The sequence below is a fragment of the Saccoglossus kowalevskii genome, chromosome 14 (genome assembly GCF_978046115.1).
Source record: "Saccoglossus kowalevskii chromosome 14, keSacKowa6.1, whole genome shotgun sequence".
Classification (NCBI taxonomy): Eukaryota; Metazoa; Hemichordata; class Enteropneusta; family Harrimaniidae; genus Saccoglossus; species Saccoglossus kowalevskii.
Window position 1 is genome coordinate 26,772,008 of NC_140654.1, and position 16,886 is coordinate 26,788,893.

General features: G+C 34.7%; 1 protein-coding gene across 1 annotated transcript; it reads right to left on the reverse strand.

The window, feature by feature from the left end:
• Positions 1–560: 560 nt before the first annotated feature.
• Positions 561–2,186, reverse strand: LOC102808008 (uncharacterized). The gene is made up of 3 exons (XM_006815478.3): positions 1,770–2,186; positions 1,534–1,677; positions 561–1,222 (listed from the first exon to the last, which is right to left on the reverse strand). Exons 1-3 carry the CDS (start codon positions 2,164–2,166, stop codon positions 960–962), a joined length of 804 nt encoding a protein of 267 aa, XP_006815541.1. The 5' UTR covers positions 2,167–2,186; the 3' UTR covers positions 561–959.
• Positions 2,187–16,886: the final 14,700 nt, after the last annotated feature.

Below are 16,886 nucleotides of genomic sequence, written 5' to 3' on the forward strand. Positions count from 1 at the left end.
TGAACAATTGATTCATGTTTATGTTACAGACTTTACTTTTACTGTGAAATCGTCAATAATTGAGGCCATTTTGTCGGCCCCCGGAATATGCCGCGCAGAGATCGAAAATTCCCATTTATTGTGCAATTATTGATCGATGTTTATACAAATGTTTTCATGTTCTAGTTCGTGTTTATAGTTACTTATACATGTTTCTCTGATTACGATCCGGCCTTTAGTCGCTGAGTTATAAGCATTACAAGTTTAGAAACAAACACAATCTTACCAGATTGACCATTTTAAAAGTCGGACCCATTGCGAACGTAGGAGAAGTAATCCCAACGATCACGCGCGATTCACGCAAAACACGCGTCCGACCGAAAGCACGTTTCACTTGTTAGTCTTGTTTTTTTTTTTTGTCTTGTACACAACGTTCATCCAGTTTCTCATTTTGACTGACTTTGCATACTGAGATTGTCTTGCTGTGTGTTAATAAGGGAAAGGACCTGTGCTGGACTTTATCCGTCCACAACAACTAGGATGTGTGACCTGGAGAATACCATGATGTGTGACCTAGCGTATACCATGATGATACATTTATTGAGCTCTCAGAAACAACCAGCATAGTTTTATTGAAAATACTATGACTGTGGACTATTTTTACCTATTCGAAACACATAATTAATAATATCCCATTATTTATTTTTCTCTAATGTTTATGTTGATTCTGAACCAATTGGACCTCAGTTTCTACTGAGTTTTAATCGGATATAACAACATATGTGGATTTAACTTTTGAAATTTTAGATTGTCGCTGAAACAGGTAAACAACCTAATTAGAATGCGTTAGTTGCCAATCACAGTAATATTCATAAATTGGATACACATACTTATCAGCCATTGACTGTTCACATTTGCAAAATGTAACATGGTAGTTGTTTCGACCATATTGTATCGATATGTCTGTTCGTCTCGCGTGATTATAATATCAACCACAGGACAAGAATCAAAACAGCGATCAAAACAGCTAGGACAACTGCTGAGATACAGCAACATTTCCTAGAAAATCGGCTCTTAACGTTTGTTTCTCGCGTATTGCGGTCACTAGATGACACAGGGTCAGGCATAGTGACTGTGTGGTGATATGTTCGGGTACTCGGAGTAACAGCTGGTGGTTGATAAGGGATATATTGACGAGGAGTGATAATTCGGTCCGTACTGCCAGTAGCTTGGTAGTTGGTGTCTGCAAAGGAAAAGCACATATAAGTTGTTTTATGGCTCGAAAGTTCCAGTATTCTTTAACGTCAGGCTTTGGTTGCATCGATCAATGAAACTTTTACTACGCATGCGTACATCTTCATTTATATATATAATAATAATTACTATGTGTTTATTCATTGAACCGATTGTTACGTATCATTCCATTTGTTCTACAAAATGAATAATGCAAGATATGTAATTAAATCAACTACCTGTTGAAATTTCTGCTTTGAAATTCTTAGCTTAAAGTTATAATTCACATAATTCACATTTTTGTTAATGTGTTATACTTACATTTGGGGGAAATGTGAGCTGAGCCAGTCAGAGATCGCTGTTCCTTGTTAAGGTCAACTTGGTGAGACGAGGAGTCTGATTTATTTGTAGTTCGAGGTACTGATGTTGTTTTGATTTTCTTTGAATCTTGAAGCTTTTTCATTTCTGCAAAGCACAGCAATTTATTTATTCATTTCCTCGCTCGTAAGAAGTCACAATAACATAATAATTTACTCTAAGCTAACTAGATCACTTACCCGTGCGTTTTTTTGATTTCCACTCTCTGACAATTTTTTGCATTTTGTCTTCAAACTGCGGGGCGTTACGTATTGACACTGACCTCCCACCATTGTTAGTTGTGTTTCTTTTTGCCCACTTGTCAGGATCGACCTTCTGAACTCTCCATGCAGTTATATACTCAACAACCCCAAGTTGTTCTAGTTTCCGGAACAGATAAAGTCTTCTATTACCTGCGTACACCCACAATTTGTCGTTCTTATCGAATACAGCAATTGGTTGAATTGCCGTTGGGTTTATCTCTTTGTACAACAATTGTCGGAAGGTATCCAGCATGTCTGTCTTGTCTTGAAAACGACAGTCTATGGAGTCGTGCAGAAAATATATCTGCGACGGTCTCAGTACAACGTTCGGCATGACGGTTGTTGAACCTACCAAATGTTATCTAGACTGCGCATGCGGAATAAAATGAACTGTCACCATTTCGTAGAAAATACGACGCTCGCCAGAACTCTAGCAAACCACGTGACCTATACAGTCGATTGGGTGTATTACACATCATTGATTAAGCGAAGCCTGAACTATTTTAGTTGTTCCTGTTGTTGAATTTAAAGGTAAACCCAAGTTCAAATCCTACCTTAGGCTGAAGATCAAAAAGGTTGACCCCTACCCTGGGTGAGTGTGCCACAGACTCAATGGGAAGGCCAATTCCACTGGCCGAGATTCATTCACTAACGATTTTGGGGGAACCTTGGATAAGGTCCGCAGGTGCTCGTGTTCGACCGAGCCTGGTTGACGCCAGGATAGCGCATTAAAAAATGCCATTTGACAGAGAGATGGCCACACAGCGCTAGCCCTGTCATGTAGTTCTAAACATGAATATGACTTCTGTGGCAAAATGCACTGTGTGTCAGCACTCGCACTTGCAATTTGCACATACAAAAAAATGTCAGGAGAGACAACAGTGACACTCAATGTCCAGAACTGTCGCTTGGAACAAAAAATATTTAAAAAAAAGGTGTCTAGTCACTTCATTGTCAATCTCACAATTTGGCGCGTTTCTCACACACGGAACGTAAGAATCAAACTACTTTCCTTTTGAAACATATGCTAGAAGATATGATCCCGGGACCTGCCGTAGACGGCAGTATTTTCATGCGAGAATAACGGTGTTATTCCGTTCAAACATTCCTCCCGTGATGATAGTGGAGTGCTTCGCCGGAACGTTCTCCTTGAAAATTCAAGATGTCTTAAAGGCATAATTAGGACTGAATCAAGAATCAATGTTGGGTGCCAGAAATCAACCAAAGACCCTTATCTAGGTGTAATTTGCGCTATCAAGACAAAGTTCAGGTTAATAAAATAAGATTGACGACGTTTTCCCGGGAGAAAAAAGTGAATTATTTGTTGAAAAAAGCGGAGATAAATTGACACACAAAAATCTAGAGTACACGTACACGCACCGTTCGATGACGTAGATTATTTTGCCAGCCAGCCGAAGACGCCATACAGACATTGTAAGAGTTCGTGCCCTTTTTCACACATTTAAATATAAATATATTCTTAACAATTGCTTTACCTCCAAAACTCTACACACCATGCTATGATCATTGAGTGTTTAGAACTAAACGACTTTATCGCTTAACAAACCGATTTTCAGGGTTTATTGGTACATGATGTCATGAATCAGGGAATCTAATGGCCAAAACTAAACATGATAAAAATATACGTAATTGCAGCAACGGCAGCATGTCATCGCCAAACATTACATCGTACATAAATGATGACAGCGATTTACTAGGCATATGGCCTGTGAACTAATACGATTTGTGTGATGTGCACATGCACGATGCGACTAGTAACAATTACCTAACCTACCGGTCCTGCACGGCCACCGTTGTCACGATGCATCTCAATTTAGCATCTAAAACCAAAAATTAGGGACGATATGTGTAAATAATTGATCATTAATAGTCTGGTCTATACAGCCATCAATAATGAAATTGCAAGAATGGCATTGGCAAAATGATGACCTGGGATGTAGCCATGTCTAGGGGCATGGATCTGATTTATAGGCTTTGCCCATTAATGTAATGTTATAGTGTATATGAAGTATGTGATCATGATTAATCTTCATGATCATTTGTGACCACGCCATTATTCGGCATAAGCTACCACACACTGTATGATATTGAGCAGAAAGTCATGCAATAATTTTGTTTCTTTCACCACATGAATTGGCATCGTTGGCTGTACCCATTCCTACTTTTTCATGGCCATTGTTTGGCCCAATACAATTTTCTTGTGATTTAGGCTGATTTTTGTCACATACAAGAAACAGCAAGGGCTGCAATGTGTACATCAGAAATGCTCTTATCATGCTTGTGATGTTGCTAGTGTAGGTAAATAGCCACAGCAGGAATGTACATAACTGTCATTTATTAGGCAGAAACTGATAGGGGCCAATTCCTTGTGCTGATGTCTACATACACATGTACACCAGTGAAAGTTTTGCTGTCGCCAGCTGCCATTTTTGAAATGGTGCCACCGATGAACAGTTCATGCCACTCACCTGAAACAATGACATGTGTTGCCATTTGTTATTAGGCGAATTTTTATTTTTATGGAAATGCGTACACAGAGAAGAGATACAGATACATGTAGTCCAGTATGTAACGCTTAGTAGGTTTATTCTTAATACACGTAGATCCAATTCATGATTGATAAAATCACTTACTATAAACGAGTCTCGGGTGATGACTTTATCATAGTAGTAAGATTGGATGGTTCGCTAACAATCCATTTGACTGCAGCTCCCCTCGTCACCAATCGAGCTGATATTAATTTTGACTCACTCGTTGTTGCTTTGATCTTCGCTGCAGCTCTCCGTGTCGTTTTCTTCCAAAACAGCTCTTACCATTTATACACATAAGCAAACAAATTGCGTAGTTTCTAATTTTAGCTATCTATTCACTTCGTCATGGATGGTCATAGATTAAATTCATTGTTAGTTCAAGGATTGTTTTGATTGAACAGTACATAACAATTGTCCCTACTTAGAAGGTAGCAGAATTCAATGAACAATGGGGAAAGACAATCATATTGTTGTCGTTGGGGAAAGTACGCACGTGACGTAGACGTAAAGTAAAATATAAAAACATGAACAAAAGTTGATATTAATATCATCATGTCAAAACACAATTGTTTAAAATGATTGTATTTGATGTAGACTGAACATGTTAAGAAAAAAATCTAAAATAATAATAAAAAAAATCCTTGCCTAACTACCTAATATTTTTTTACGCTAATACTGGAAACACCGAATTTGTTTTCATTGGCTTGAGATGGTTTGAGATGGTTTTTACATAGTCCACATAAATAATGAGGGATAAACTGGTATTCTGTACAGACATGTCCATGCATTTACATTCTATGTTTCTGGTTTGATGTTGACTAATTTACAGCCCGGGATTTTACTTCCTATAGCATGTGTGTAGGCAATCGATTTGTGGCTGGGTCACAGTCAAGTACAAATATGTCATTCATTTCCAAAGAACAAATATAATCATACTTTCCGATCAAGTACTTTAGCCTCCCCCTCTTGATTCAAATGACATAACCAAAAGATTTAAAACATCACCTACTTCCTATAACACACAACACCATATGATTCAACCAAATACTTACTTGTCAGTCAGATGGGATCGCCTAAATAGCCTTAAAGGATGGTGGTCATCGCGCCTTGCATGTTCAAGATATATGGGTCTCATATAAAAAGAGATGGCGACTTTGGCTGATGCGCAGATCAACCAGTACAAACTGACACGTTACCAAGCTTTAATTAGGTACTGTTTAGATGATTGAAAGGTATCAAAGAAGTTGTATTGTCTTGAAAACGACAGTCTATGGAATCGTGCAGAAAATATATCTGCGACGGTCTCAGTACAACGTTCGGCATAATGGCTGTCTACATTAAAGCCCAGTGTTTACCCTATACTGCGCAACCGCATTAAACTTCGTGGAAACAATGTACATTTACAGGAATGTATTACCGTTACAACACCGAGTATCACGACATTTGTTAGGATATTGCGGTAAATTAATATGTTACAAAGGTTAACAAGATATGAGTTGTGAATTTTGGCAATGTTGTAGCATGCTATTTTAATGGCACGTCTTCTCCATTGTGTTCCAATTATTTCATTTAGTACAAATATGAATAAATGTATAGTTTATCTTATTACCATTATTTGCACATATTATGGCATAAATTAATATTATCAAAATAATATTTCCGATTTAACTGAAATTGAACAATTTGGTCATAGTCCAAGTCACAGAAACCTATAAATATGGGCCAAATGGATATCTGCGACATATTCTATATACATATATCGCTTTGTAATTTGTAGTCATAGAAAACGTTGTCGCATATATTCGGATATGTAGTTATACGCAAAACCTGATTTGATGTAGGAGAAACTCTAACACAGTCAATGTTTCAAGCATTTTCAATGAGTGTGGCACCAATCTCAATTCAAAGCACAGCCTTAGATTTTGGACTTAGCGTAGGATTCACAACTCAGGGTCAGATTCTAAACTCGACAACTCAGAACCAAGCCTCAAACTCAAAACTTATCCCTAGATTCAGAATTCCGCCTCAGATTCACAACCGAGCCCCAGATTCGTAACCCAGTCTCGCATTCAGAACTCAGCCTCAGATTCACAAACCAGCCTCAAATTCAGAGCTCAGCCTCATATTTTAAACAAAATGTTGACAAACGACAGACAAAGAAATGCCGAGATGAGGAAAGCTTGACTCGCTCAGCTGATAACACTTACATATAGAGATACCAGTTTCGACCCCAAAAGACTACACATTAGTTCATTACAGATAGTCCAGCTTTATTCATTAAAACGGTCAGCTGAGGCAACCTCTCGGTGCCCACCTCTCTCGTTCTTCTCTTTTACAAAGTGTTACAAACTATACCCGAAAAATCTCTAAGGCATGGCAGACTAAATAAGCGATCAGCCAATCGCTGCAGTCGTTGGCACGATCACGTGATTACCAGGAATGTGTCTCACTGTTACAGTCTTGCAAGAAAATCCACTTCATAGTTCTTCATCTATCTGCTTAAATCTGGTTTGTATTATTTTAAGATACCATTTCTTTTAACTCACTATAATCAAAAAAACAAATTTCGTCGGTATGCTTCTCAACTGGTGTTGGAAACAATAAACCACCTAGCATTGCTATATTTTTGCATAATGTTGTCTTTGGATGAATAGTATATTTGAGAGTTTATTGTGCCATGTCACATGCTCTTTTAAAGATAGCGTATTTGCAGACCTCAGATAACAAATAAACAGACTAGTAACGCGGCGTTTTTTATTGAAGTAATGCGTGCCACGTTTCTTTAGGTTGTCGGTTCTTATATCTAGTAAACAACGTGGAGCAAAGAGATTAGCGTTATCTCACCAAATAACGCGAGATCTATTCATATTCCAACCAACTATCGCGATACATCGCGAACATAAACACATAATGTGACACAAACGACAGTAGTTTTTTAGTGAACCACACTATGGAGGTAATAAGAGGTAATTCTTTTTACCTCAATGTCCACATCGAAAATCATTATGGCATTTACGGAAGAATTTAGCAAATCTGAGGACGATAGTTACGAACAATGCGTATATCGCGTACTATTTAGTCGAATGCGGCAAAAATAACACACACCAAGTTTTTACCGCTAACCGGATTACGCTAATACGTTGAGGGATATCATGTATATGACAGCAGCTATCCCATGTTTCGGCACCCCTGAACACAAAAACAAAACTGTTAACACACAAAGTGGTATGATCGCTCGAAACGCTGCAATATGACCTTCCCCAAAAAATGTCGGAAACCTGCCACAAAATCTGCAACAGTGAGAAATATCGTTTCCCATCAAGTTCCCCATTATATATCAAAAAACTATTTGAGGTGTATACTAAGACATTCAGTCACTTGCAATTCCCAACTATTAAAAATCTTATACAACTGCAAAGGTAAAAATGTCTTGAACGCATCACCTGTTGTTTTAAAAATATCTGGATCTGTTTTACGAAGAAATACGTAATTTCCGAAGAAACGCGAAATGTGCAGAATATCCGGTGTTCCGTAAACTTCGACGGTTGTCTATGTCAATACAACTAAGCGAGGCTCACGTAGCACATAGAATTAAACCGATTAACGTCTTAAAAAATAGGCGTTGCCAAGTCTGTTTATTGGTTTGTCTCAGTGCAAACACAGTGAATGTTGTGAAACAGTAAGATTAGCCAATTCATTACTCCTTGATTGGTATGCTTATATAACAACGGTTACATATAATATGGCATGTGTAATATTATCGACCCTACGTATTATGACATGTGTGATAACATTGTCCCTACATATAATGACATGTGTGATAACATTGACCCTACATATTATGACATGTGTGATATTATTGACCTTACATATTATGACATGTGTGGTATTATTGACCTTACATATTATGACATGTGTGGTAATATTGATCCTACATATTATGACATGTGTAATATTATTGTCCCTACATATTATGACATGTGTAATATTATTGACACTACATATTATGACATGTGTTGTATTATTGACCTTACATATTATGACATGTGTGGTAATAATGATCCTACATATTATGACATGTGTAATATTATTGTCCCTACATATTATGACATGTGTGATAACATTGACCCTACATATTATGATATGTGTGGTATTATTGACCCTACATATTATGATATGTGTGATATTATTGACCCTACATATTATTACATGTGTGGTATTATTGTCCCTACATATTATGACATGTGTGATAACATTGACCCTAAATATTATGACATGTGTGGTATTATTGACCCTACATATTATGACATGTGTGGTATTATTGACCCCACATATTATGACATGTGATATCATTGATCCCACATGTTATGACATGTGTGATAACATTGACGCTACATATTATGACATGTAAGGTGATATCATTGACCCTACATATTATGATATGTGTGATATTATTGACCCTACATATTATTACATGTGTGATATCATTGACCCTACATATTGTGACATGCGTTATATCATTGAGCTTACATATTATGGCATGTGTGATATCATTGACCTACATATTATGACATGTGTGATATCATTGACCCTACATATTATGACATGTGTGACATCATTGACCTACATATTATGATATGCGTGATATCATTGACCTTACATATTATGACATGTGTGATATTATTGACCCTACATATTATGACATGCGTTATATCATTGACCTTACATATTATGACATGTGTGATATCATTGACCCTACATATTATGACATGTGTGATATTATTGACCCTACATATTATGATATGTGCGATATCATTGACCGTACATATTATGACATGTACAGTATTATTGACCCTACATATTATGATATGTGTGATATCATTGACCCTACATATTATGATATGTGTGATATTATTGACCCTACATATTATGACATGTATGGTGATATCATTGACCCTACATATTATGATATGTGTGATATTATTGACCCTACATATTATGATATGTGTGGTATTATTTACCCTACTTATCATATCATGTATGGTGATATCATTGACCCTACATATTATGATATGTGTGATATTATTGACTCTACATATTATTACATGTGTGGTATTATTGTCCCTACATATTATGACATGTGTGATAACATTGGCCCTAAATATTATGACATGTGTGGTATTATTGACCCTACATATTATGACATGTGTGGTATTATTGACCCCACATATTATGACATGTGATATCATTGATCCCACATGTTATGACATGTGTGATAACATTGACGCTACATATTATGACATGTAAGGTGATATCATTGACCCTACATATTATGATATGTGTGATATTATTGACCCTACATATTATTACATGTGTGGTATTATTGACCCTACATATTATGACATGCGTTATATCATTGAGCTTACATATTATGGCATGTGTGATATCATTGACCTACATATTATGATATGCGTGATATCATTGACCTTACATATTATGACATGTGTGATATTATTGACCCTACATATTATGACATGCGTTATATCATTGACCTTACATATTATGACATGTGTGATATTATTGACCCTACATATTATGATATGTGCGATATCATTGACCGTACATATTATGACATGTACGGTATTATTGACCCTACATATTATGATATGTGTGATATCATTGACCCTACATATTATGATATGTGTGATATTATTGACCCTACATATTATGACATGTATGGTGATATCATTGACCCTACATATTATGATATGTGTGATATTATTGACCCTACATATTATGATATGTGTGGTATTATTGACCCTACTTATCGTGACATGTATGTTGATATCATTGACCCTACATATTATGATATGTGTGATATTATTGACCCTACATATCATGACATGTATGGTGATATCATTGACCCTACATATTATGATATGTGTGGTATTATTGACCCTACATATTATGACATGTGTGGTATTATTGACCCCACATATTATGACAAGTATGGTGATATCATTGACCCTACATATTATGATATGTGTGGTATTATTGACCCTACATATTATGACATGTGTGATGTCATTGACCCTACATATTATGACATGTGTGATATTATTGATCCTACATATTATAATATGTATGATATTATTGACCCTACATATTATGATATGTGTGGTATTATTGACCCCACATATTATGACATGTGATATCATTGACCCTACATGTTATGACATGTGTGATAACATTGACGCTACATATTATGACATGTGCGATATCATTGACCCTACATATTAGGACATGTGATATCATTGACCTTACATATTATGACGTGTGATATTATTGACCCTACATATTATGACATGCGTGATATCATTGACCTTACATATTATGACATGTGTGATATTATTGACCCTACATGTTATGACATGTGTGATATCATTGACCCTACATATTATGACATGTGATATCATTGACCTTACATATTATTACATGTGTGATATTATTGACCCTACATATTATGACATGCGTGATATCATTGACCTTACATATTATGACATGTGTGATATCATTGACCTACATATCATGAAATGTGTGGTGATATCATTGACCATACATATTATGACATGTGTGATATTATTGACCCTACATATTATGATATGTGTGGTATTATTCACCCTACTTATCATATCATGTATGGTGATATCATTGACTCTACATATTATGATATGTGTGATATTATTGACTCTACATATTATTACATGTGTGGTATTATTGTCCCTACATATTATGACATGTGTGATAACATTGACCCTAAATATTATGACATGTGTGGTATTATTGACCCTACATATTATGACATGTGTGGTATTATTGACCCCACATATTATGACATGTGATATCATTGATCCCACATGTTATGACATGTGTGATAACATTGACGCTACATATTATGACATGTAAGGTGATATCATTGACCCTACATATTATGATATGTGTGATATTATTGACCCTACATATTATTACATGTGTGGTATTATTGACCCTACATATTATGACATGCGTTATATCATTGAGCATACATATTATGGCATGTGTGATATCATTGACCTACATATTATGATATGCGTGATATCATTGACCGTACATATTATTACATGTGTGGTATTATTGACCCTACATATTATGACATGCGTTATATCATTGACCTTACATATTATGACATGTGTGATATTATTGACCCTACATATTATGATATGTGCGATATCATTGACCGTACATATTATGACATGTACGGTATTATTGACCCTACATATTATGATATGTGTGATATCATTGACCCTACATATTATGATATGTGTGATATTATTGACCCTACATATTATGACATGTATGGTCATATCATTGACCCTACATATTATGATATGTGTGATATTATTGACCCTACATATTATGATATGTGTGGTATTATTGACCCTACTTATCGTGACATGTATGTTGATATCATTGACCCTACATATTATGATATGTGTGATATTATTGACCCTACATATCATGACATGTATGGTGATATCATTGACCCTACATATTATGATATGTGTGGTATTATTGACCCTACATATTATGACATGTGTGGTATTATTGACCCCACATATTATGACATGTATGGTGATATCATTGACCTTACATATTATGATATGTGTGGTATTATTGACCCTACATATTATGACATGTGTGATGTCATTGACCCTACATATTATGACATGTGTGATATTATTGATCCTACATATTATACTATGTATGATATTATTGACCCTACATATTATGATATGTGTGGTATTATTGACCCCACTTATTATGACATGTGATATCATTGACCCTACATGTTATGACATGTGTGATAACATTGACGCTACATATTGTGACATGTGCGATATCATTGAACCTACATATTAGGACATGTGATATCATTGACCTTACATATTGTGACGTGTGATATTATTGACCCTAAATATTATGACATGTGATATCATTGACCTTACATATTATTACATGTGTGATATTATTGACCCTACATATTATGACATGCGTGATATCATTGACCTTACATATTATGACATGTGTGATATCATTGACCTATATATCATGAAATGTGTGGTGATATCATTGACCATACATATTATGACATGAGTGATATCATTGACCCTACATATTATGACATGCGTTATATCATTGAGCTTACATATTATGGCATGTGTGATATCATTGACCTACATATTATGATATGCGTGATATCATTGACCGTACATATTATTACATGTGTGGTATTATTGACCCTACATATTATGACATGCGTTATATCATTGACCTTACATATTATGACATGTGTGATATTATTGACCCTACATATTACGATATGTGCGATATCATTGACCGTACATATTATGACATGTACGGTATTATTGACCCTACATATTATGATATGTGTGATATCATTGACCCTACATATTATGATATGTGTGATATTATTGACCCTACATATTATGACATGTATGGTCATATCATTGACCCTACATATTATGATATGTGTGATATTATTGACCCTACATATTATGATATGTGTGGTATTATTGACCCTACTTATCGTGACATGTATGTTGATATCATGACCCTACATATTATGATATGTGTGATATTATTGACCCTACATATCATGACATGTATGGTGATATCATTGACCCTACATATTATGATATGTGTGGTATTATTGACCCTACATATTATGACATGTGTGATGTCATTGACCCTACATATTATGACATGTGTGATATTATTGATCCTACATATTATAATATGTATGATATTATTGACCCTACATATTATGATATGTGTGGTATTATTGACCCCACTTATTATGACATGTGATATCATTGACCCTACATGTTATGACATGTGTGATAACATTGACGCTACATATTATGACATGTGCGATATCATTGAACCTACATATTAGGACATGTGATATCATTGACCTTACATATTATGACGTGTGATATTATTGACCCTACATATTATGACATGTGATATCATTGACCTTACATATTATTACATGTGTGATATTATTGACCCTACATATTATGACATGCGTGATATCATTGACCTTACATATTATGACATGTGTGATATCATTGACCTATATATCATGAAATGTGTGGTGATATCATTGACCATACATATTATGACATGAGTGATATCATTGACCCTACATATTATGACATGTGTGGTGATATCATTGACCCTATATATCATGACATGTTTGTTTATATCATTGACCAACATATTATGACATGTGTGGTGATATCATTGACCCTATATAACATAACATGTGTGGTGATATCATTGACCCTACATATCATGACATGTGTGGTGATATCATTGACCCTACATATCACGACACGTGTGGTGATATCATTGACCCTACATATCATGACATGTTTGTTTATATCATTGACCAACATATCATGACATGTGTAATATTCATGACCCTACATATCATGACATGTGTGGTGATATCATTGACGCTACATATCATGAAATGTGTGGTGATATTATTGACCCTACATATTATGACATGTGTGATATTATTGACCCTACATATTATGATATGTGTGATATCATTGACCCTACATATTATGATATGTGTGATATCATTGACCCTACATATCATGACATGTGTGATATCATTGACCGTACATATTATGACATGTGTGGCATTATTGACCCTACATATTGTGACATGTGTGATATGTGATGTCATTGACCGTACATATTATGACATGTACGGTATTATTGACCCTACATATTATGACATGTGTGATATTATTGACCCTACATATTATAACATGTGTGGTATTATTGATCCTACATATTATGACATGTGTAATATTATTGTCCCTACATATTATGACATGTGTGATAACATTAACCCTAAATATTATGACATGTGTGGTATTATTGACCCTACATATTATGACATGCGTGGTATTATTGACTCCACATATTATGACATGTGATATCATTGATCCCACATGTTATGACATGTGTGATAACATTGACGCTACATATTATGACATGTAAGGTGATATCATTGACCCTACATATTATGATATGTGTGATATTTTTGACAATACATATTATTACATGTGTGGTATTATTGACCCTACATATTATGACATGCGTTATATCATTGACCTTACATATTATGATATGGGTGATATCATTGACCTTACATATTACGACATGTGTGATATTATTGACCCTACATATTATGACATGCGTTATATCATTGACCTTACATATTATGACATGTGTGATATCATTGACCCTACATATTATGACATGTGTGATATTATTGACCCTACATATTATGATATGTGTGATATCATTGACCGTACATATTATGACATGTACGGTATTATTGACCCTACATATTATGATATGTGTGATATCATTGACCCTACATATTATGATATGTGTGATATTATTGACCCTACATATTATGACATGTATGGTGATATCATTTAACCTACATATTATGATATGTGTGATATTATTCACCCTACATATCATGACATGTATGGTGATATCATTGAGCCTACATATTATGATATGCGTGGTATTATTGACCCTACATATTATGACATGTATGGTGATATCATTGACCCTACATAATATGACATGTGTGATTTTATTGACCTTACATATGATATGTGTGATATTATTGACCCCACATATTATGACATGTGATATCATTGACCCTACATTTCATGACATGTATGGTGATATCATTGACCCTACATATTATGACATGTGTGATATCATTGACCCTACATATTATGACATGTGTGATATCATTGACCCTATATATTATGACATGTGTGATATTATTGACCCTACATATAATGATAAGTGTAATGTTATTGACCCTACATATATTGACATGTGCGATATCATTGACCGTACATATTATGAAATGTGTGATATCATTGTCCCTACATATTATGATATGTGTGATATTATTGACTCTACATATTATGACATGTGCGATATTATTGACCCTACATATTATGATATGTGTGATATCATTGACCGTACATATTATGACATGTGTAATATCATTGACCGTACATATTATGACATGTGTGATATTATTGACCCTACATATTATGACATGTGTGATATCATTGACCCTACATATTATGACATGTGTGGTGATATCATTGACCCTATATAACATAACATGTGTGGTGATATCATTGACCTTACATATCACGACACGTGTGGTGATATCATTGACCCTACATATCATGACATGTTTGTTTATATCATTGACCAACATATCATGACATGTGTAATATTCATGACCCTACATATCATGACATGTGTGGTGATATCATTTACGCTACATATCATGAAATGTGTGGTGATATTATTGACCCTACATATTATGACATGTGTGATATCATTGACCCTACATATGATGATATGTGCGATATCATTGACCTTACATATTATGACATGTGTGATATCATTGACCTACATATCATGAAATGTGTGGTGATATCATTGACCATACATATTATGACATGTGTGATATTATTGACCCTACATATTATGATATGTGTGGTATTATTCACCCTACTTATCATATCATGTATGGTGATATCATTGACTCTACATATTATGATATGTGTGATATTATTGACTCTACATATTATTACATGTGTGGTATTATTGTCCCTACATATTATGACATGTGTGATAACATTGACCCTAAATATTATGACATGTGTGGTATTATTGACCCTACATATTATGACATGTGTGGTATTATTGACCCCACATATTATGACATGTGATATCATTGATCCCACATGTTATGACATGTGTGATAACATTGACGCTACATATTATGACATGTAAGGTGATATCATTGACCCTACATATTATGATATGTGTGATATTATTGACCCTACATATTATTACATGTGTGGTATTATTGACCCTACATATTATGACATGCGTTATATCATTGAGCATACATATTATGGCATGTGTGATATCATTGACCTACATATTATGATATGCGTGATATCATTGACCGTACATATTATTACATGTGTGGTATTATTGACCCTACATATTATGACATGCGTTATATCATTGACCTTACATATTATGACATGTGTGATATTATTGACCCTACATATTATGATATGTGCGATATCATTGACCGTACATATTATGACATGTACGGTATTATTGACCCTACATATTATGATATGTGTGATATCATTGACCCTACATATTATGATATGTGTGATATTATTGACCCTACATATTATGACATGTATGGTCATATCATTGACCCTACATATTATGATATGTGTGATATTATTGACCCTACATATTATGATATGTGTGGTATTATTGACCCTAC